This window comes from Lycium ferocissimum, chromosome 11 (genome assembly GCF_029784015.1).
Source record: "Lycium ferocissimum isolate CSIRO_LF1 chromosome 11, AGI_CSIRO_Lferr_CH_V1, whole genome shotgun sequence".
Classification (NCBI taxonomy): Eukaryota; Viridiplantae; Streptophyta; class Magnoliopsida; order Solanales; family Solanaceae; genus Lycium; species Lycium ferocissimum.
In genome coordinates this window covers 26161826-26184635 of record NC_081352.1, presented here as the reverse complement: position 1 = coordinate 26184635, position 22810 = coordinate 26161826, and the positions used below count along the sequence as shown (strand labels likewise).

Below are 22810 nucleotides of genomic sequence, written 5' to 3'. Positions count from 1 at the left end.
ACTCGTAAGTTTATAGCCACAAAATACAAAGGACATTTTAGTATATTGTACGTATTGTTAATTTAGGATCACAAAATTCAAAAGTCTCCCTTTATTTTTGGGTCATTTGCATGATTGCTCTTCGCTAAAAATTTCTTGGGTTTCGGTTCGAACTCCCGCTCAGTCAAAATTTTTAAGGTAGTGTTTGGATTCGCAAGGCAAAGTTTTGCCTTCAGGCAATTTTTTTTTTTTTTTTTTTTTTTTAACACTTAGTTGGAATTTTATAAACCTCTGCCTTAAGGCCTAACTTTTGCCCGAATAGGCCCAATTTGGGCAAAAGTTAGGTCTTAAGATAGAGATTTGCCTTAAGGCCTAAATTTGGGTAAAAGTTTACCTTAAGGCCTAGCTTTGGCCTGAATAGGCCTAACTTTTCTACAAAACTCTGCCTTGCGAAATTATCTTCTTTTTTTTTTTAACTGAGCCGGGGTTCGAACTCTAAACCTCATGGTATTAGGCGAAGGGCAAAAAATAAATACCACCAATTTGAGGGGCAAAAATTAAAGACTAGTGCATTTGAAGGACAAGCCGCATAAAAAAATGTTTATTTTCTAAATTTTATGCCTAGTCAAACTAACTCGGGGACAATTAATTATGGGTGACAAAAAGATTTTAAAATTGAGTGGGGGTAACTCAAGTTTTTTTAATTGAATAGAGGTGATAAAATTTGGACTAGTGATTAAGGACTTTTGACCATTTTCGAACTTGCCCAACAGTTTTATTTTTAACTCTTTGGCCCTAAGCTTTATTTTTAACACTTTGGCCCTAAGTTTTATTTTTAACACTTTGACCCAACCAATATAAACCCTAAATTACCCAAAAGGGATTTTTTTTTTTTTAAAAAAGGTGCCAATTTTAGCACCATCGCTGCTTCTTCATCAATTTTAGCGCCATCGCTGCTTCTTCTTCTTCTTCTTCCATTGCTACTGTTTGTTCTTCATTTTTAAGAATTTGCTCAAGAAAGAAAAAATGAAACCACCAGATTTTGCAATTTTTTGATTGGATTTCGTACGTGTAGCACTGGGCATTACTTCATAAGTGATTTCCGCTCATTTGGTAAGTAAAACAATGCTGTTTTGTTTCAATTATTCATCTGAGTATAGCTGCTGATTTTTCAACAATTTACAATAGCAGTTATAGTTGTTGCAACAAGTGCTAAAGCTGTTGTATAAGAGGTTGTGAATTTTTTGCAACAACTGCTGTAGTTTCTGCAATACTTGCAATAAATTATGCAGTTGTTGCAATAGATGTACTAATCTGTTGCAACAATTGCTAAAAATGTGTATAAATAATTTACAACAGCTGTTGTATTTTATGCAACAACTGTAAAATCTGTTGGACAGTTTCTACTCTTTCTAACAACTGATTGACTTGTTGCAACAAGTAGGTCTTGCATCAACAAGTAGGTTACTTGCTACAACAAGTACAATAGCTGTTGGCCATATTTTACAACTATTGGATGAACAGAGACTGAAGCTGTCTCCAACAACTAAGTGAGTAGTTGGAACAAGTAACTTACTTATTGCAACAAGTCACTTATTTGTTCCAACAAGTCACTTAGTTGTTGCATTTTGGTATGAAAAAGAGACAAAATGGAAGCTGTCTCCAACAAATAAGTGAGTTGTTGCAACAAGTAACTTACTTCTTGCAACAAGTCACTTTTTTGCTCCAATAAGTCATTTAGTTGTTGTATTTTGTTATGAAACAGAGACAAAAATTGAAGCTGTCTCCAACAAATACGTGAGCTGTTGCAATAAATAACCTGCTTGTTGCAACAAGTCACTTACTTTTTCCAACAAGTCATTTAGTTGTTGCAGTTGCATTTTGTTACAATACTGTCATGACTGATTTTCTTAAAACAAAATATCTTGTGTGCCGTTAATGGGGGACTCAATAACAATAGGTGTTGATTGCCATGGTGAATGGATCGAGAAGAACAATCGATATATTTGGCGATGGAAGGGTAGTGACATGTTAGAGACGATAGCGATGACTGTCCAAAGAGATGTTGTATTTGATAATTTTGTGAACTTAATAATCACCTATTGTGAATTAACTTGTGAATCGACAGATCTTGCCATCACTTACCTGCATGGCTCTTTTGAAAACCAGAAGGTCTTGCCTTTTAATAACCGATTAGCTTCATTTGCGTACTCATTAGAATGATGTAGCTAGGCCCATTTTAGGGGTATACGTGGTTGAAAGCCTGGCAGAGAACCATAATTTAGCTTAAGACCAACAAGATGTCTTAAATGATAAATTGGATAGGGTGGATATGGATATTCCAGATAATGGAAGTTGGGATGAGTCGATTCCTATACCCGAAGTTACGAGCAATACACCGTGTGCTGCACAATCATCACGGTCCAGCCATGTTCAAGATGATGAAACAGGTTTTTATAAAAGAATGTCATTCAAGAACAAAGTACTAGCAACTTTGTTGAAACTTGCTTGCTTGAAGAAAGATTTTAGACTTAAAAAGGTGATTAATTTGCGTACTGTGTATTGCTTTAGATGTCTACATCCGGAGCGCAAGTAGTGGCTGAGGGCTGTGAAGCTTTTAAGTTCTGACAGATTTTGTATCAGAACCTACATAAAGCATCACATAGGTGGTTCTGAGCATATTGCGAGCCATAATCCACACGCCACAACGAAAGTCATTGGTGAATACTTCACAGATAGGTTTCCCAATGGTAAAGGCCCATCTACAGATAATATGAGCCATTCAATATGCACATAATTGGGTTGTAAGGTAAGTTATTGGAAGGTTTGGAAGGGCATGGAGATTGCAAAGGCTTTAACAAGGGGGACACAGGAGCTTGGGTTTACAGTGCTTGATGCGCACCATTATATGCTTCGTTCCGCAAATCCAAGAAGTAAGACGACACTGAAGATTGATGAAAATGGGAAGTTCAAGTACTTTTTTATAGCCTATGCGGCTTGGATGCTTGGTTTTGCGCAAAAGAGAAAAGTCATAGCTGTCGATGGGATATTCTTGAAGAGCAAGTATGAAGGAGTGTTGTTGTCAGCCGTGGCATAGGATGCGGAGATTCATATTTTTTCGGTGGCATTTTTGTGTAGTGGACAAAGAGTGTGATGCCTCATACAAATATTTTTTGGAACAAATGACAAGCTATGTAGATGATACCATTGAGTTGTGCATAATTTCTGATAGGCATCCAAGTATCAAAAAGGCGATTTTAATTGTCTTCCCTACATCTCATTATGGTTGTTGCATGAGGCACCTTAGGGAAAATTTCCGAACCAACTTTCCAATTCAAAGGTCGTATCTCAATTTTTTAAAGTAGCAAAATCGTACAATATAGATGAGTTCAATGACCATTTTAATTAAATCAGAGATATGGTCCCTGGGGCAGCCAAGCATCTTTAACATGTTGGATTTCACAGATGGAGCAGCATATTCTTCCCCGGAAATAGGTATTTACACATTACAATTTCCAATAAGTAGCACATATGTTGCAACAACTCACTTAGTTGTTATGAAACAGAGACAATAACTGAAGTTGTCTTCAACAAATAAGTGAGTTGTTGCATTTTGTTATGAAACAAAGGGAAAAACTGAAGTTGTCTCCAACAAATAAGTGAGCTGTTGCGACAAGTAACTTATTTGTTCCAACAAGTCACTTAGTTGCATTTTGTTATGAAACTGTCATGACTGTTTGAACTTTTCCAACAGCTAACCCGATTTGTAAATTAATGAAAGACGTTACTGTTTAATTTCACAGGTATAATCTTATGATGACAAACATTGCTGAGTCATTTTTAACAGGTATAATCTTATGACGACAAACATTGCTGAGTTGGTGAACGCAATGTTCGATTTTGAAAGAGAATCTCCTATTACTGCTTTATTTGATGCCATAAACAGAACGTATGTAGAAAAATTTCATCAGAGGCGTATGGAATTCATCGACTTACCAACCATCCTTGTTCCTTCAGTGGAATTTTTTTTCAAAATTTGTCAACTTGGGGAACATGTTATTGGCCCATCAAATTGCCAACTACAAGTTCACCGTCATTGGTCATGATGTAGTTGCGACAGTCGATCTGCAAAGAAGATCTTATACTTGTAGAGTTTTTGACCCGGACAAAATACCTTGTCCACGTGCAATGGCAGCGCTTCAGATCCAATGTAGTGAAGACTTTGGAAGGCGGATTTATGAGTAATCATCTCCATATTATAAGGTGTAGAAATACATAATTGCATATTGTGAGGAAATTTGTCCTGTGCCTTCTGAAAAATCTTGAGAAGTTCCTTTGGAGATTTTTAGAGAGAGTAATGCCTCCTCCACATGTTGATCTCAGTAAACCTAGAAGAAGGCAGACAAAGAGGAGGCGTAGGATAGGGGAATTATTTCCAACGAGAAAAAATAAATGCTCCCTATGCAAAACAGCTGGCCACAAAAAAAACTACTTGTCCAAGCCGAAATGCTCCATAGTTGTTAATTGCATTGTGTTGTAATAGTTGTTGTTGTTGGTGTTTGTGAACAATTTCTTTGGGACATTTTAATGTTGTTCCATCTTAAAATTATAATTTCTATTCTTGGTGTTTGTGAACTTGGTTTCTATGATATGGGAGGACTTGTTGCAACAACTAGTTATCTGTTGGAACTTAATTTATATTAGATGTTGATCTTGTTTAAATCACAAATGTACTTTTGTGAATAAATTGCTAAAAGATTTCCAACAGGTAAGCAATCTGTTGCAATAGCTTTCTTACTTGTTGTAGAAATTCCAACAAGTGACAGGCCTTGTTGTAGCAACTAGTAAGTTGTTGAACATATTACAAAAAATGGGAGTTTTTGAGAAGTATCAAATCTGTTGCAGCAACTAGGTTACTTGTTGGGGTTTGTCCAACAAGTGACATAACTTGTTATAGCAACTAGGTTGGTTGTTTAAGTTTTTCCAACAAGTGGAGTGGCTTGTTGCGTAAAACTAGGTACAAGTGGAGTGACTTGTTGCAGAAACTAGGTAACTTGTTGTATTTTATCGAACAAGAGTAAGGACTTGTTCAATAGCTATGTAACTTGCTGCAACAGATACTACAATTATTGCAACAGATACTACTTGATTCACCCATAATTAGTGATCAACAAAGGGAATCAATGATATTTAGTGATAAACAAGACATGGCATATTCGACTCTCATTTTGTCGGGACAAGCCATGGGTACACAACCTACATCAAACAAACAGGTATATTCAAATGGTGCTAACAATTTACAAGTTGTTGTAATAGATTCACAAGTTAACAATTTAACAAGTAACTTGATCTGCTGCAGCAGGTGTCAAACTTGTTCAATATTTTCCAACAGATTCTAAGGTTGTTGCAACAGATAAATGTATCTGTTGCAACAAGTAGTTACTTGTTATAAAACTATTCAGGGATATTTTCCAACAGATTCTGACTTACTGCTTCCTTGGGGTGGATGGGGGGGGGGGGAGGGAGGGGAGGTAAAAAGATCAAGATTCATTTTTTTATTGTTGTTTCTGGCAGTCAACCATCTGAGGATCCTTGGAAAAGAATCTTCTTACGAGTAGTCCCTGACTTGATTCCGGAGGTGAGGAATGGCTTCAAACGCCCAAGCCTAGAAAAAATGATGCCACCAAAAATCAGAATAATCAATGAAGTAAAAGAATTAAAAAGATAAAACATTGAAGAAAGAAAGTTTACCATGAAAGCCCAAGGGAAGCCATATAGGTTGACGGTCTTCACATATGGGTTGGAATTCAACAGTCAACTAAAACTTTGATGACCCCATGGATAGTTATTGAATGCCTCATGATCCTCCGAGAGTTTAATCAAACCAAGTGATATATTATTCTTTACATCTTTTGCCCAAAGAATAGAATGCACAAACCAAACTAAGCACAGTGACTCCTTGTTCTTTCTTGACATAGTTTTTGGCTTCAAGTTAGTTTTTGGCTTCAAGTCTTTCAACAATTTCGCTGCCTTGTAGATCTTTCCCATAACATCCACTAAATCCAAATCAACATCGACCTTAGCTTTGCCTTTCTTGGCTGTCTTGGATGGCTTGGCTCTCTTCTTTAATGTAACTGTAGGAAGAGGCTGAGAAGGAGCATGACATCTCGGTCCGGTCACTATGGCAAACTCCTTGATGCCAAAACAAACTGGCATGCCGTCGAAGTTTATCCATAGCTCATCTTGTTTGCTACAAATAAACCTGTGTTTGAGAAGACCATACACAATAGTCATTTGAAACCCTGCATTGTTGTCCTTTGGAAAATCTAGATACATCCCAAAATATTTGGCCCTGAAGAAAGTCTCCAAGTCCTCCTCTTGAAGCGTCTTCCTAAATTTATCAAAGGGCTTGCCCATGATTGATTTTACAACAATATCACCATTCAAATCACTGTGGTCATCCAACAGCATCCGTATCGGGAACTTCTCAATACTGAAACTTTTGATGACTTCATCGGCCAAAGGTCTGTTAATATCAGTCTTAATAAAATACTCAACAGTACAGGACTTGGAACTCTTATCATGTAAAGGTTTTATCCTAATTTCATTCCCGGTCGTCAACCTTTCAAAAGAAGCAGTTTTATCCTCTTCATTTTCTTCTTCATCTTCTTCAGACTCTTCATCTCCTTGATTGTCATCTTTATTTTCATCATTTTCTTCTTCTTTACTTTTATCATCATCATCATCATCATCATCATCATCATCATCTTCTTCTTCTTCTTTATTTTCTTCTTCTTCTTTCTTCTTCTTCTTCACTTTGTTGTATTTGTGCATGGCCAAAAACTTCTGCTTGAGAGGTTTCCTGTTCAGCAAGTTCTTCAGAAATAATATTTACCTGTTCAGCAAGTTCTTCTAATGATGTTTGCCCCCTGAGTCTTTTACTAACTGTAGATGCCTCATCAGATGATTTCTTTCCCTTTTTTTTCGTGGAGACATTTTATTTGCACACGTGAGAGATAAATACAAAACAATTTCGATTGATTTGTGCATCATTCAAAGTAAACAAGTAATGAATTTTTACAACAGCTTATGTTGCAATAAGTGTGTAATCTATTGCAAAAACTCCCTCATATGTTCCAACATCTTACTCAGTTGTTGCAGCATGTTCTTCAGCTGTTGGAAAAAAATCAAAACAGTTGCTACAGCTTCCTCAACAACTGTGTTGATATTTACCAACAGATTGTTAATCTGTTGCAACAACTGAGTAAGATGTTCCAACATCTCAGGAAGTTGTTGCAACAGATTAACAATCTATTGGGAAATATCAGAACAGTGGCTACAGCTTCCTTAGCAACTGTATTGATTTTTTCCAACAGATTGTTAATTTGTTGCAACAACTGAGTAAGTTGTTCCAATATCTTAGGTAGTTGTTGCATATTAGAAATCTATTGGGAAATATCATTAATTATTGTCAATAGATGGCCGTTGCAATAGATTACTTCATTCGTTGGATAAAAAACAAAACAAAGGCAAGACCTTTTTTTCTAAACCTTACAAGGATGACGATGACGATAACAACAACAAAAACATCTATTTCACTATCAACATTATCAGTGTACATTTACAAACACACAACCATAAAAAATTGAACAAAATACACAACATTGAAGAGAAACCCATGTTCTTCCTCTTCTTCTTTAACTAAAATCATCATTTCCATACTTTAATTTCAAAACCCTAAATCTTGAACCAGCAAAAATATCTATTTCACTACAAACACACAATCATCACAAGTTAAACAAAATACACCAAATAGGGGTTTTTTAAGCATGCAACCTCAGCAGATGTTTGCAACTGTCAAACAATTGTTGAAGTTGCCTAACAGATTACTCATCTGTTGACAAAAATCAACAAAATTGCACCTTTTTTTCGAAACCCTAAGGAGAACAAGAACAAAAATAACACCAAAAACCATAATTTTACAACCATATACACTATTTACAAACACACAAATCCCAACAAGTCCAACAAATACCCCAAATAAGGGTTTCCAAAGCATGGAACAACAAAATAAATAACATTGAAGACAAACCCATGTTCTTCTTCTTCTTCTTCTCTAACCAAAATCATCATTTGCAGTCATTGATTTCAAAATCATAATTTCTTCCCTTGAGCCACTAATGGACAATAGTAGTGAAAGAGAACGGAGGAAATTGTTATCGGAGAAAATAGTAGTGACGACTTGAGCAGCAGCAACAATAACGAAGATCTTCGTGGTTGCTTTAAAGAGAAAAGAGGAAAAGAGAAGAGAGACCGGTTTTAGAGAAAAGTTTAAAGGAGAGTGGTTTCTCTTTTTGAAATATATGAGGGAAGATCGTGTTGGGGGGTGGGGTGAGGGTTGGGTGTAATAGGGAATAGAATTAAAAGGGGGGTTGTTTTGTATTTTGTAAAAGTTTAATAAGTTTTAAAAATTATAATTTAGACCCATTTAATTTAATCCCATTTTTGAGACAAGTTTGACCTTGGCTGGTCAAACCTTTTCTGATTAGTAGACTCAAATGGTATATAGTTAGTTGGGACTTTTAATTATAGGTGACACTTAAGTCTTCTTTTTTAATGGAGGTGACTTAAGTTTTAATTATTGAGTGGAGGTGATAATTTTTTATTAGTCATTAACGGGTTTTGAACTTGCCCAAAAGTTTTCATTTTGACACTTTGACCCTCAACTTTATTTTTAACACTTTGCTCTCAAGTTTTATTTTTAACACTTTGACCCACCCTCTCGCCCGCCCCCTGACCCCCGCCCCCGGACCTCACCCTCTCCCCCTCCTCCCCCACCCCCCAACTCCCAAAAAAATTAATTTTTTTTATTTTCTTTATTTGTTTTTTCACCTCCCCCCCTTCTCCTCCTCCTCCTCGTCGTCGCAACCCTTACCCCACCCCCTCCCCCCCATACCCTCACCTAAAACAATTTTAAATTTTTTTTTTTGATTTTTTCTTACCAGCCTCCATTCCTCCTCCCACCCCTCTCCCCAAAAAAAACATATTAATTTTTTTTTTGTTTTTTCACTAGCCCCCTCCTCCTCCCACCCCTCACTCTCCCCCCCACCCCCCAAAATTATTATTTTTTTTGAAACGTTTTTTTTTTTTTGCACCTACCACCCCCGACCTTCCAAAAAAAAAATGTTTGTTTAAAAAAAAAAAAAATTTGAAAAGTTTTTGTTTTTTTTTTTTGCCCCCCCCCCCCCCCCCACACACACACACACTCTAAAAAATTTTTTGAAAAGAAGTTTTGATTTTTTTTTTTTTTTGGGATTTAGGAAAAGTTTGGATAAAATTGTGTTGTTGTTGTTGTTGTTCTGTGTTTGTAGTGAAATAGATGGTTCTTCTGTTATTTTCCTGCTATGGTTCAGGGTTTAGGAAAAGATATCTAACTGATGGTATTTTTGTTCTTATCCTGGTATTTATCTGGTTTTGTTTGTAGAAGATAACCAACAGATTTATAGTTGTTGCAACAAGTTCTACACTTTTTGCAACAAGTAGACAATCTGTTGCAACGACTCATTCATCTGTTGGACATAGCTTCAATTATTTGGTTCTGTTTGTAAAAGATATCCAACAGATTTGTAATTGTTGTCCAAGCCGAGATGCTCTATAGTTGTTAATTGCACTGTGTTGTAATAATCGTTATCTGTTGGAACTTTATGACATTTTAATGTTGTTCTTTTTTATAATGGTAATTTATGTTCTTGATGCTTGTGAACTTGGTTTATATGATATGTTATTCGTGTCCAATCATAAATGTGTGTATTGTTGTTAATAAAATTGCTGAACAGTTTCCAACAAGTAGTGGATCTGTTGTAATAGCTCTGTAACTTGTGGGGTTTTATCCAACAAGTAACAGGACTTGTTGCACCAAATAGTAACTTGTGTTTTATCCAACTGCTAAAAGATTTTCAACAAGTAAGCAATCTGTTGCAACAACTGACAGGCCTTGTTGCAGTAACTAAGTTACATGTTGCGGTTTTCCCAACAAGTGGAGTGACTTGTTGCAGGAACTAGGTAACTTGTTGTATTTTATCCAACAAGAGTAAGGACTTGTTCAACAATTATGTCATTTGTTGCAACTGATACTACAGTTGTTGCAACAGATACTACACTTGTTGCAATAAATATTACAGTTGTTGTAACAGATACTACTTGATCCACCCATATTTAGTGATCAACAAAGAGAATCTATGATATTTAGTGATAAACAAAGGAAATCAATGATAGGTAGTGACCAATATATAATACTTAATCAATTTTATGGTATTTTGAGTCAGGAAAAATGATCTACTAAGTCATTATGCACTAAATCCAATGATCATTAGAGTGAATTGATGTGACTGCTTTATTCACCCATATTTAGTGATAAACAAATGAAATCAACGATATTTAGTGATCAATATATAATACTTAATCAATTTGATAGTACTTTGTGTCATGAAAGATGATCTACTAAGTCAGTATGCACTAAATCTAGTGATCATTAGAGTGATTTGATGCGAACTACTTGATTCACCCATATTTAGTGTTAAACAAAGGAAATCAATGATTTTTAGTGGTCAATCTATAATACTTAATCAATTTGATGTATTTTAAGCTAGGAAAGATGATCTACTAAGTCAGTATGCACTAAATCGAGTGATCATTAGAGTGATTTGATGCGAACTACTTGATTCACCCATATTTAGTGTTAAACAAACGAAATCAACTATATTTAATGTTTAATGTATAATACTTAATCAATTTGATGTACTTTGAGTCAGGAAAGATGATCTACTACGTCAGTATGGACTAAATCGAGTGATCATTAGAGTGATTTGATGCGAACTACTTGATTCACCCATATTTAGTGTTAAACAAAGGAAATAAATGATATTTAGTGATGAATATATATATCTACTAACATCCTTAATGGATTAGATAGTAATTTCATGGATTAGATGGGTAATTCTAAGTGTATTCTTCATAAATCGAGTGATCATTAGCATGATTTGATGCGAAATACTTAATTCAATCACATTTAGTGATAAACAAATGAATTCAATGTTATTCAGTATAAACAAAGGAGTTCAATGTGATCAATATCGTGTATATGTTGCAACAATGGAGGAGTTGTTGCAACATATGAGATAGCTGCTGCAACGTATGAGTAAATTGTTGTAATAATTCAAACAAGGTGATTAATCTGTTGCACCAACTAAGCAACTTGCTTAAACATTTGATCCATCTATTGAAACAGATTAGTAACTTGTTGCAACTTCTTCAACAAGTGTATGATCTGTTGCAACAATTAACTCATCTGTTGCGACATATTTTTTAGTTTTTGCAATAATTTAAGCAATTGTTTGATTTTTTCCAACAAGGTGAGTAATTTGTTGCAACAACTAAGCAACTTGTTTAAAAAGATCAGTAACTTATTGAAACAGATTAGTATCTTGTTGAAACAAATTAATAACTTATTGCAACTTCTTCAACAACTGTATGCATCTGTTGCAACAATTAGCAAGCAAAATAAATAAGTTCATAAACAGAAATTGTTCAACAACCACCTTGGCTCCAAATACCACAACTAATCAAAATATAGAAGTTCATAAACATCATTCACAAATAGCATAAAGGATATAAAAAAAAATCAGAAATTGTTCAACAGCAACCTTGGCTCCAAATACCACAACTTAAGTAATAATTTGTTCAGCAATTGTCTTCTGGGGTGTAGCAGATTTCCTTGATCTATTCCATCTCCTTCATTTCCATCATCAGTTTCTTCATCTTCTAGTTCTTTTTCACTTTCTTCATTTGTATCTACTACTTCTTGGCTCTGTTCTTCATCTCTTTCTGAGGATTGATTGTTAGCTTGGTTGTCAATCTGACTATATCTTTCCTCAACATTTGCTGATTCATAAATAGATTGTCTACTTGTTGCAACAAGTGTAGAACTTGTTGCAACAACTACAAATCTGTATGATATCTTCTACAAACAGAAGCAAATAACTGAAGCTATATCTAACAGATTAGTGAGTCGTTGCAACAGATTGTCTACTTGTTGCAAAAAGTGTAGAACTTGTTGCAATAACTACAAATCTATTGGTTATCTTTTACAAACAGAACCAGATAAATACCAGGACAAAAAAAAAACTATCTGTTGGATATATTTTCCTAAACCCTGAACCATAGCAGGAAAACAACAGAAGAACCATCTATTTCACTACAAACATAGAATAACAAAACTTTTTTTTAAAACAAAATTAATTTTTTTTTTTGGGTGGGTGGGGGAAGTAAGAAACCAAAAAAAATAAAATTCAAAGCTTCTTTTCAAGAAAAATTATTTTGGTGGGGGGGGGGGGGGGGGGGGGTTTGCAAAAAAACAAAAAACTTTTCATTTTTTTTTTAAATAAATATTTTTTGGGGCGGGGGAGGGGGGTGGGAGGAGGAGGAGTGGGACGCTTAAAAAAATCAATTTTCTTTTTTATTTTTTGGGGGACGGGGGGAGGAGTGGCGATTGGTAAAAAAAAAAAAAATCAATTTTTTTTTTTGTAGGGGGGACGGGAGTGGGGGGTGTGAAAAAACAAATAAAGAAAATCAAAACTTAAAACCAAAAATTTTTTTTTAGGGGGAGGGGTGGGAGAAGGAGGGGGATGGCTGGTGAAAAAGCAAATAATTTTTTTTTTTTTTTAAATAAAATTTGAGGGGGGTGGAGGGGGGCTGGTGAAAAAGCAAATAAAAAATATCAAGACTTTTTAAATTTTTTTTTGGAGGGGGAGGTGGTGTGGGGCGGGGAGAGGGTGGGAGGAGGAGAAAGGGGGTTGGTGGATTTTTTGGATTAAGTTAAATTTTTTTATATTTTGTAAAAAATTAAAAAATTTAAAAAAATATATTTTGAACCCAATCTTCTTAATCCCAAATTTAATTGGGTTTCCATGATAATTTAACAACTAAAAGGTGACCAATAGCTAATTTTTCGTAGTTAGTTCATTATTGCCAGACACTCCCACTGTTAACACAAACCCAAGAAGTGAAAACTAGGAGCAAAATCAGCATTTCAAGAAGTGCAAAAATGGAGGCAAATAACTCAAAATCAAACACAAGTGCATCATCTCTTCGATGGAAGATCCTTCGTCGTTCTCTTATTCGTCGCCCTTCTTCCAATTCAGGTCTAAATATAATCTTTTATTAACTACATAATCAAACATTCGATTTTTTTGATCACTTGTATTGATTTTTTGTGTCTCACAAGATAAATCTGAAATGGGAGTTTTTTTTTTTTTTTTTTTTTTTGAAACTGCTACAGAATTTTTTTTTTCCAAACAATATGTATACATTCACATACACACGTCATCAAGTTCTTGATTTTTTATCATTTGTACTGAATTGTTGTGTCTCAGAAGATAAATCTGAAATGAATTTTCAATTCAGGTCTAAAAAATCTCTTTTTTTTTTCCACCTACACTTCAAATATATATGTGTACATTCACATACCTATATCATTAAAGTTTTGATTTTTTTTTTGATAATTTGTATTGACTTGTTTTCTCTCAGAAGATAAATCTGAAATTGGTATTCAGAGAATTTCTAGGAAGGCAACCCTTGGGTTTAATTTGATACCATATTATCTGATGAAAGACAGTATTGAAGAAAATGTGAATTCCTCAAAGGAAAATTCAATGCATAGCTCAAGGGATGCTACCTTATGTTATACATTGCCAATTCTTAATGCTCCCCAACTTATTCTACAGTGAGTTTTCCATTCCTAAGTTCATTTTCTTTACTTACAGCTTTGTTTGGATGGTTGTTACATATTGTTTCATAATGTATCGTATTAGTATATTGTATTGTATTGTTTTGATAAATACAACATCTGGATGGTTGTTACCTATTGTATTGTATTGTATTGTATTGTTACTTTAAATAAAATCATTGTTTTGATTGTTACTTAAATTTTATTGTATTGTATTGTTAAATCAGTTGTTATGTAACCATGAAAAGTGTCATTTTGTGGTAGCGACTTAGTAGCTCAGTTGGTTGGCTACATGAACTTCCGCCTTATTGGTGAAGGTTCGAATCCCCACATTGTAATTTCCTCCCCCATTTCCCCTTCCCCTACCCTATGTAATCAAAACAATTTTTTTTTTTCCAAAAAAGTGTCATTTTGTGGGACGACCGAGTTGGTGTGATCGCGTCGTTTCCTTATTTTCTTTTCTGGTCTTGCCTTACTTTTTATTTAATAATTTTACTTTACCTTTACCCTACTGTTTTGATAGTACATAACTCTACCCCGTACCCTATTTTTTTCTTTGTAATATTGTATGTTTATTTTTCAAACTGTCAATGCGTGGCATTATGGAATGATGGAAAACAATACAATCTATCCAAACGTTATATTCGTCAAAACAGTACAGTACAATACGCTACATTATGAAATGATGTATAACAACCATCCAAACAAGCTGTAACAGTGTAGAAGTTTGTGCAGCAGTGATCCACTTCACTTATCCTTGACATTGGTATCTCTATTTTGATTGATGGATGTGCTCAGTTTTTTTTCATTTCGTGGTGAAAAATATTATGTTTTTTTTGTTGTTAATTCCTGCCTTCATTGCTTAGTTTTTTATCATTCTTTTGACCCTGAATAGTAAAAATAGAATATGGGGAATAATTCTTTCATGAGAACCAACTGGTTGATGGTGTTCCCTGGTGTTATCTAATGGTTAGACTTTAATGCAGTCAGAGAGTGGATGATAGGGCACATCTTAATGACTTTGAGGTCTGCAATAGATATGATATTGACAACACTGGACTTGTTTGTAAGTATTTTTCAAATCTTCTTTTAGTTTTCTCTTTCCTGGAAAAGTATGTAAAATTGTCCTGGTTCTGCTGTAAAATAAGCTGCTTTATCCTTATCCCCCCTTCACCTGTTTATTTCTTGATTCCTCTCCATTAACCACCAAAGTAACCGTTAAGTCTGTCTAAAGTCTGAACACAGACTGGTTGAGTTTAATGTGGTTAATTTCTGAGTTGCATCCAAGGGTGTGAACTAGTGGTCAATGAAGTAGGTGCAAACTTTGGAGATAGAAATCCCAAAGAGGGGAAAAAACGGTGGGTGATTTCTTCCATCTGCCTAAGCCTTCATGGGCAAAGTTACCCCGTACTTGTGCTGGTGAGAGCTAGCAGGTACCTCGTAAATTAGTCGAGGTGCGCGCGTGCTGCCTTGCACATCACCATTAACAGAAAAAGAATTTCTAAGTTGAATATGGAAATTGCTGCGTCTTATTTTCTTAGATAGTTGCATGAACATCCTTGTAGTCGCTGTTTGATGGGTATTTATTGTAAATCATAGCCTTGTCAACCCGCTACTTGGTTTACTGATAAAAAATAAACAAAAAATTTCACTGCTTGGGTAAAGTAAACCATAACCCAAATGCAGACTGGTATCTTAGATCAAAAAAGCACTTATTGAGGGATAAAGCGGTAGGAGAACATTTGTGTCAATGTAGAAACCTTTTTTCTCCCTTAAACAGAAGATGTTTGAATGTAAATGTGCAAGGAAGAAACAGTATAGACTAAAACAGTGTTGTCAAAGGCGCGCTTAAAAACATGTAGAGCGCTTTGCCTAGCTCTATGGGCACTTCAGTGTCTTCATCGAGGCTCTAAGGCATACTTTTCCTTGCCAGTGAGCGTAATCCTGAAGATGATACACTAGACAATTGATATTTCACTTTATTGTAATCTTTTTCAGTTTCTTTGTCTATATATTTGTTGTTCATGCTTATGATTATTAATCTAGGACTGCACATACATAGTTGTAGTTTTTCTCCAATTGCACCTTTTTTCATTAAAGCCACGCTTCATTTGTGCTTAAAGCGCCAAAGGACCTTAGAGCTTTTTTGCACTTTTCGCTTTTGATAACACAGGACTAAAATTGGTTTTGTGATTTGTTGTTTGAGTTCACTAAGTGTAGGAGTTAACTTATCTAATATAACCCACACTCTTGGCCGCTGTTTTTGGTGCCATTCTGAACATAACATTTATTCCAGAAGTTTGGATAGAAGATCTCGTGCATTGCAGGAAATTCTATTTCTATTGCTTACCCATTTGAATCTCCTTATTTTGCCAGTGAACTGGGGAAGAGGAAATAGAGTTGACTAGTTTTTGAATAGATGCTTTTCTCAAAATGCTTTATCTGAACTCTGAAATGTGATGAGACTGAAAAAGTGAAAATAATATACAATTCTCTCAAACAATAGATGTTGTCTGCTACTATAGAAGATAAAAGACAAAAGTAAACATCATGAAAATAAGCAAATCTTCTGGACGTATTGCATGCATGGAATTTCTGAAAACTAGTCCATGGCTATTAATTGTCCCTTTTGATTATAATAATTGTCCTCTAGGTAATGGCATTTATAGATTAAGTTTCTTTAACTCCTGTCTAATAGACTAATTTCTTCTATTCTGGAATAAAGTTTGTTCATAAACTATTGGGTCTTCACAGTACTTATATAATACTCCCTCCGGATCAAAAAAAGAGTCCACTTAGCCATTTGCACAACGCTTATTAAAATACTAACTCCTAGACAAAAATAGGTAATTTGACTAAACTACCCATAATTAAATAGACATTGGGATTTGATCATATAACACTTAATAGGGGTACATCCGGAAAAACAAGGTTAATTCTTTCTTGATTTGATAAGTTCACACTTTTTTTGACCCAAGAAAAAAAAGCTAAGTGGACACTTTTTTTGATTCGGAGGGAGTAGAATACGCATATCTTTTAGTCAGCCTTAATGATCCATGTCGTGTTTGCTTTGTTACTACTAGTTAGGTAATTTATAACTTTCTTGTTGAGCAGGTCAATGGCCGTCAGAGGATGTCCTTGCCCACTACTGCTTGTCACATGCAAGCATTTTCAGGTGTTAACAAATGTTTTATTTCACATTGTATTATAAATATTTTTGGTCGTACCTTCAACTGATGATTTCAGTTGTGCATTTTTTCGACTCTTCCAGACAAAAAAGAGTCATTGAACTTGGATCTGGCTATGGCTTAGCTGGATTGGTCGTTGCAATGACCTCAGAAGCACAAGAAGTTTTCATATCTGATGGAAATCCCCAAGTTGTTGATTGTATCCTTTTGATTTAGTCGGGAGATGGGCACTGTAATTTGTTGCACTGGTTTTGGCCAATTACTGGTACAAATAGGTAAAATGACAAATGCGCTCTGTTTCTAAAATGTGTAGGATAATAGCATTTTTGGTCCCTCGGTTATTGGTAAATTCCTACTTTTCGTCTTTCTGATATATTACTTGGCACGTTTAGCCTTCAATTAGTTAAAATGTGTGCTTTTGGTCCCTTTATGTGGAAATATGTTATATTTGGGCTATTTTAGAAGTATAATACCCTCAAATATGGAGTAATAGTAAAAGCTTAACACAACGCATGTGTAATTAAATGGTGGAACAGTTAAATAATCATGGAAATTTGTGAATATTCACCAGCAAAGGGATTAAAAGTACACATTTCAAGTAATTGAAGGTTGAACGTGCTTATTAAATATCACAAGAACTAACTTAGAATATATCGATAACTGAGGGACCAAAAATACTATTAACATTAATGTGTATTTTATTCATTTTTCTCTTCACTGATCATGCCACTGTTTTTACTTGTCACCTTCAATGGCGACCTAGTAATTAAGTGGTTTGTCATTCATCAGTAGTGCGTTGAAGAATGTAGTATTTGCTAAGACCTTGTCGTTTTCATCTATTCATTAATTCTGCAGTAACCTGAATTTCTATTGCTTACTTTCCTCTTCCCCGAGATATATATTGATGGACATGCATTGAATCAAATTTAGTGTGACTTGTGCCTATCGAACATTGCGTAAGGTGTCCAAACTTAATTAGTGGTTCAATAACTCGATTCCTTCACATATCTTCTTATCTTTAGATGTACTTAACATTCAGATATACAGCGTAATGTAAATGCCAACTCTGGTTCGTTTGGTGGTACAGAGGTGAAGCCATTGATGCTACACTGGGGTCAGGAAAATGACATTGATATCTCCAACACATTCGATGTCATCATTGCAAGTGACTGGTAGTTGTCGCTTCTCTTACTAAACTGTTCTTTTCCTCATTGTGCGTTCTGCTGTAAGTTGTAAATTGACTGCATCATATCTCTGTTTCATTGTTTTCACATCAATGGCCAATAAATGTTGACCTGGAGAACATAAAGCCCTATGATTTATACAAATATTGTATTACGGCCATGCTGGCAACCTGACCTTTTCCACGGTACTGTGTAGTGTAATATGGTGTAGCCCCTCCTAAACTTCAAATACTGTGATGGGCACCTAACCGGACTTAGTCAAGCAAACCCCAATAGCCTCCTTTAAATTAAAAATCCCGTGGTTGAATATGTGGCAAAATGTTTGGGATAACTTGTTGAGAGGCGCGTGGGAGATGAAAAAAGTCTTAAAAATGTGTTCACTTGGCAGTTGGCACAATGAGTTCATGGTAGTTCCGGGGGAATGTTGTGAACACCAATAGTTTAGGTGTGAAACTCGCAAACCATTGATAGTTTAGGTTTTTTTTAACCTATTCACTCAATGTTTTTTCACGTGTATTGCCACTTGGAACTCTTTGGAGGTGCTTTTGGAGCGTGATGTGCACGTAGCATGTCATATTCTTCCAAAGGGTATTTTAATATGAGTTCATGTTAATTTAGAAGTACTGTGAACACTCAATAGTTAGGTATGAAACTCGCAAAATGGTGATAGTTTAGGAAGATTTGAACCTATTCACTCTTATAAAATAAGCCTTTCATGTACACATGCAAGAACTCAATAGAGATCTTTGCCTTTCTGTACGCCAAAGTTGCCCTGCATTTTGACTTCGTTTGTCATTTTGCAGCACTTTCTTCAAAGAGTTCCATGGAGCACTCGTCCGAACTATCAAATCGCTTCTGAAAGAGGAAGGTCCGTCTGAAGCCATACTTTTAAGCCCCAGAAGAGGCAACTCATTGGACAAATTTCTCGTAGAAGTTAAAGATAGGGGGTTGCGTTTCAGGACAGATGAAATCTACGATGAAGAAGTTTGGAGGCGTCATCAGGGATTTGTTGAGGGTGATGATTCCTGGCCCAATTATGAGATGGATCATTGCTATCCTTTATTGGTCAGAATTACGCGGTGAAGATTAACAGTGCAGATTTACTGTGTTCAGTATGCTTATTTTGTACATATAGAACTATAAAAAAGTTAGCTCCAATCTTATACTATGAAATATGAACTGATTCCACTATGGACAAGTTACTACCATAGTTATCAAGATTTCATATTTGTCTTAGCCCCCTCTAGAGTTCTGAAGTAGTTCAACTGCAAACAACTTGGTATTCTTACTCAAGTGTAAACTTCATTTTGATTTTACACATTGCAGACAATTGAACTCACTTGTTATCTTTTTGTGTCCTTAGCTTGTAAATCAACTCTTTGTTGCTGGAAAATGTTGCAAAGTGAAACTGTGAAAGGATCTTTCACATCACTCATTCCTCTAAGGGTGTGTTTGGTACGAAGAATGCTTTCCAATTTTTCTATCTTTGGTTGGCTAAAAAGTTGAGGAAAACATTTTCCCGGAGAAAATAAATTCCGTAAAATCGGGATAACTTCACATGGGAGATCAGAGCGGTTTGCTCAACTGTGCACACTTGACTTGCAACTGATAAGTTGGTAGTTTAAGTCGAATGAAAGATAACAATGTAATTAGCAACTGCAGATGCATGGGATATATATTGAGTTAGTCATGTCATCCAAATTGGTTCTGAAAAGATTAAAGCCGTTCAGTAGTGGCCTAGACCACCACACTGATAGAAATATACAACTTTTAGTGTCTTGTCTGATGTGTTGTTTGATTCATAGTCTTTCTTTTCTCATTATATTTCTTGGTGGGTAGAGTTATATGTCATCTGTACCGGTAAGAGGTAGCGGACATCCGATGGAATGGAATAGTTGAGGTGCATGCAAGTTAGAAAGAAGACCCTGTTATATAAAAAGAAAAACTTTATCTGTCGTTCTTAGGATTGCCTCCTATTATTAGTTTATAGAGATCTAGGACTCGATATTGGATCCCGGAGCAAAAAGAAAGAAAAGGTGAGTTCTTCCATATGTTGAAAAGAAAAGATGAGGTGCATTCGAGGGTGGCGAGGAGACAATCAATAATGTGGAATGCCACTTGAGGTACTTGTATTCCCTACTTTCATTAGAGAAGTCATTTTGCTCATTTTTAAGGAACTTATTTTCCTAGAGAAAATGATTTTAAATTTTTTTGACCAACCAAACGTCAGAAAATTGATTTTTTTTTTTCCTCCATTCACACACCCTTAATTGTGTAACTTTGCATGCAGAGGGCTTTTAATATATTTGACCGCTCGATCGAAAATAATTAATACCGCTAGTCAATATACAAAATATATACATTGATTATGAATAAAGTATATATTAATATTATACATTAACATGCAAAAAAAGATACATTTCCCGGGTCAAATTTTCCCTTTTTTATTACACAGTAATTTGTTTTGTATTTATACTTTTCAGAACGTTTACTCTGTCTAGGGTGCTAATCAAAATTGTTATTCTTAGTTTAAAAGGACCACTAGAGTACAAATTGATAATGAGAATTTCTTTTAATGAACAATAAAACGAAGTTAGTGTAACAGTGATACATTTTTTGCATAGTTTAGGGTCTCTTAAGCGAGTTCCTTAAAATATATGGGGTTCAACAGAACTCTAGGATAGTTTCTCTCAGTTCAGAAATCGAAGTGTTTGTTCTTCCCAAATTCAAAGTGTTTTTAATCCCCAATTCTTCTTCTTCTTCTTCTTCCTGCTTTTGGTCCCCATTGTTTTGGTGCTTAAGATTCAGAAAGTCATAATGCATAAACATGCTCTCAAATTTCGCCTCGGCTGATAAGTATGCCCTCTAACTTTGAGTGTGCATAAGTAGGCACATTAACATGTATAAAGTTGAACAAAGAACACAAATGTTGACGAGGCACATAAATTTTGCAAGTGCCACGTCAACATTCATGTTTGCTTGTTCAACTTTATACAAGTTGAAGTGCCTACTTGTGCACACCTAAAGTTGGAGGGCATACTTGCCAGCTGAAATCAAATTGGAGGGTCTATTTATGTATTATGCCATTCAGAAATAACTCAGGTTTCCTCTTTTTGGGTATTTGAATCGGGAAAGTGAAGAGAAAAAAAAAAATCAAAAGCGATAACAACAGTAAAAAATAATAATTTTGTAGTTTTGACTCTCAATTTGAAGCAATGGATACTATTCTCTCTTAAATTATCCAATATTAAAAACAGAATAGTAAGTAAGGATATTAAGGCAAGTGACAATACAATGATAAAAGGCGAGGTAACAATTTTTGACAATATAGTAAAATTAAGTGAGGTTATTTTTGGATTTGTAATTAATATATAATATTTTAAAACTAAGTATGATTTGCTTGGAAACCTGAATTGAGAGATTATATTGAATTTGAATTAAAAGATAAAATTATGAAGTCAACTAATTAGAAAGTATTTTATAATATCATAACCTTTTCTAAATATGTCAATGGGATATGATAAGAATATTTTTTCCATATAAAATGTCTAAAGTAATTGCAATCGTGAAATGATATTAAGTGTCAAATTTAATTTTCAATATAAAACTTTGATTTAAGTATACATAAATACATCATTGATGACGCTAAATATGGTATATTAATAGTTATATTTATTACTTCACAAATTTTATTAATCAAACAAATAAGTTAGTATTGTTTTACTATTAATTTCCTCCGAGACCCGTTGCGCATCACGCGAATACGAATACTAGTTCAAAAAAAAAAAAAAAAAACACACACACACACACAGTTAAGGGATACAATTTTGCATAGTTTAGGGTCTCTTAAGTGAGTTCCTGAAAATATAGGGGGTTCAATATAGAACTCAATGTCGGATACTCTCTCTCAGTTGAGAAAATCGAAGTGTTCGTTTCTTATTCAAAGTGTTTTTAACCCCTAAGTCTTCCCCATTGTTACGGTACTTAAGATTAAAAAATAACTTGAGATTTTCTCATTGTTGGTATCCGAATCAGTAAAGAAGAAAAAATCACAAGCGATAACAAGAGTAAAAGAACTTACTTTTGTAATTTCGAGTATCCTGTTAGTTTAATTAAGGCTTAATACGTAGATAGCCCCTCAAACTTTTAGCAAATTTCATTTAAATATTCGAATTACGGCTTATTCAAATTGAGCACTTGCACACATTATAAAGTGTCCTTATTAAACACTTTTGATTCAAATTTCGAAACATCTTCTTGGGTGTGTTCTTAATTGCTCATTATGTAGATAAGTTAACCACTTAAAATATGTAACATCATTTAATTATACGAATTAATTTAATAAGCCGTAAAACCTCATGCACATTCTAATTGAGGATGATGTGTATAATAAAAGGAGATGACATAGTCTAAGTGGTTAACTTATCATGTAATGGACAATTGAGAACATGCGCAAAATATGAAACGGAAGTGTTTAATAGGAATATTTTATCATGAGTTCAGGTGCTCTATTGAAATAAGCTATAGTTCGAGTGTCTAAATGGAATTTGTTGGCAAGTTTGAGAGGCTGTCTATGTATTAAGCGTTTAGTTAAATTCATGAATTTTAATAATCTATTTATTTGTTTTTTCCGTTGTTCGAATAGGCTATGTTGGCGCGTCTTGATGTTTTGGAAA

The 22810-nt window shown here is 34.7% G+C and overlaps 1 protein-coding gene across 3 annotated transcripts; it reads left to right on the top strand.

The window, feature by feature from the left end:
- The first annotated feature begins 12998 nt into the window (after positions 1-12998).
- LOC132036529 (calmodulin-lysine N-methyltransferase-like) lies at positions 12999-19473 on the top strand. 3 transcript variants are annotated; one of them, XM_059426884.1, is made up of 7 exons: positions 12999-13178; positions 13652-13759; positions 14749-14828; positions 16877-16937; positions 17034-17149; positions 17990-18122; positions 18938-19473. In XM_059426884.1, exons 1-7 carry the CDS (start codon positions 13129-13131, stop codon positions 19215-19217), a joined length of 828 nt encoding a protein of 275 aa, XP_059282867.1. In that variant the 5' UTR covers positions 12999-13128; the 3' UTR covers positions 19218-19473. The 3 variants fall into 3 exon arrangements, with proteins under 3 accessions (XP_059282867.1, XP_059282866.1, XP_059282865.1); XM_059426883.1 differs by having other exon boundaries at positions 13567-13759; XM_059426882.1 differs by having other exon boundaries at positions 13564-13759.
- Positions 19474-22810: the final 3337 nt, after the last annotated feature.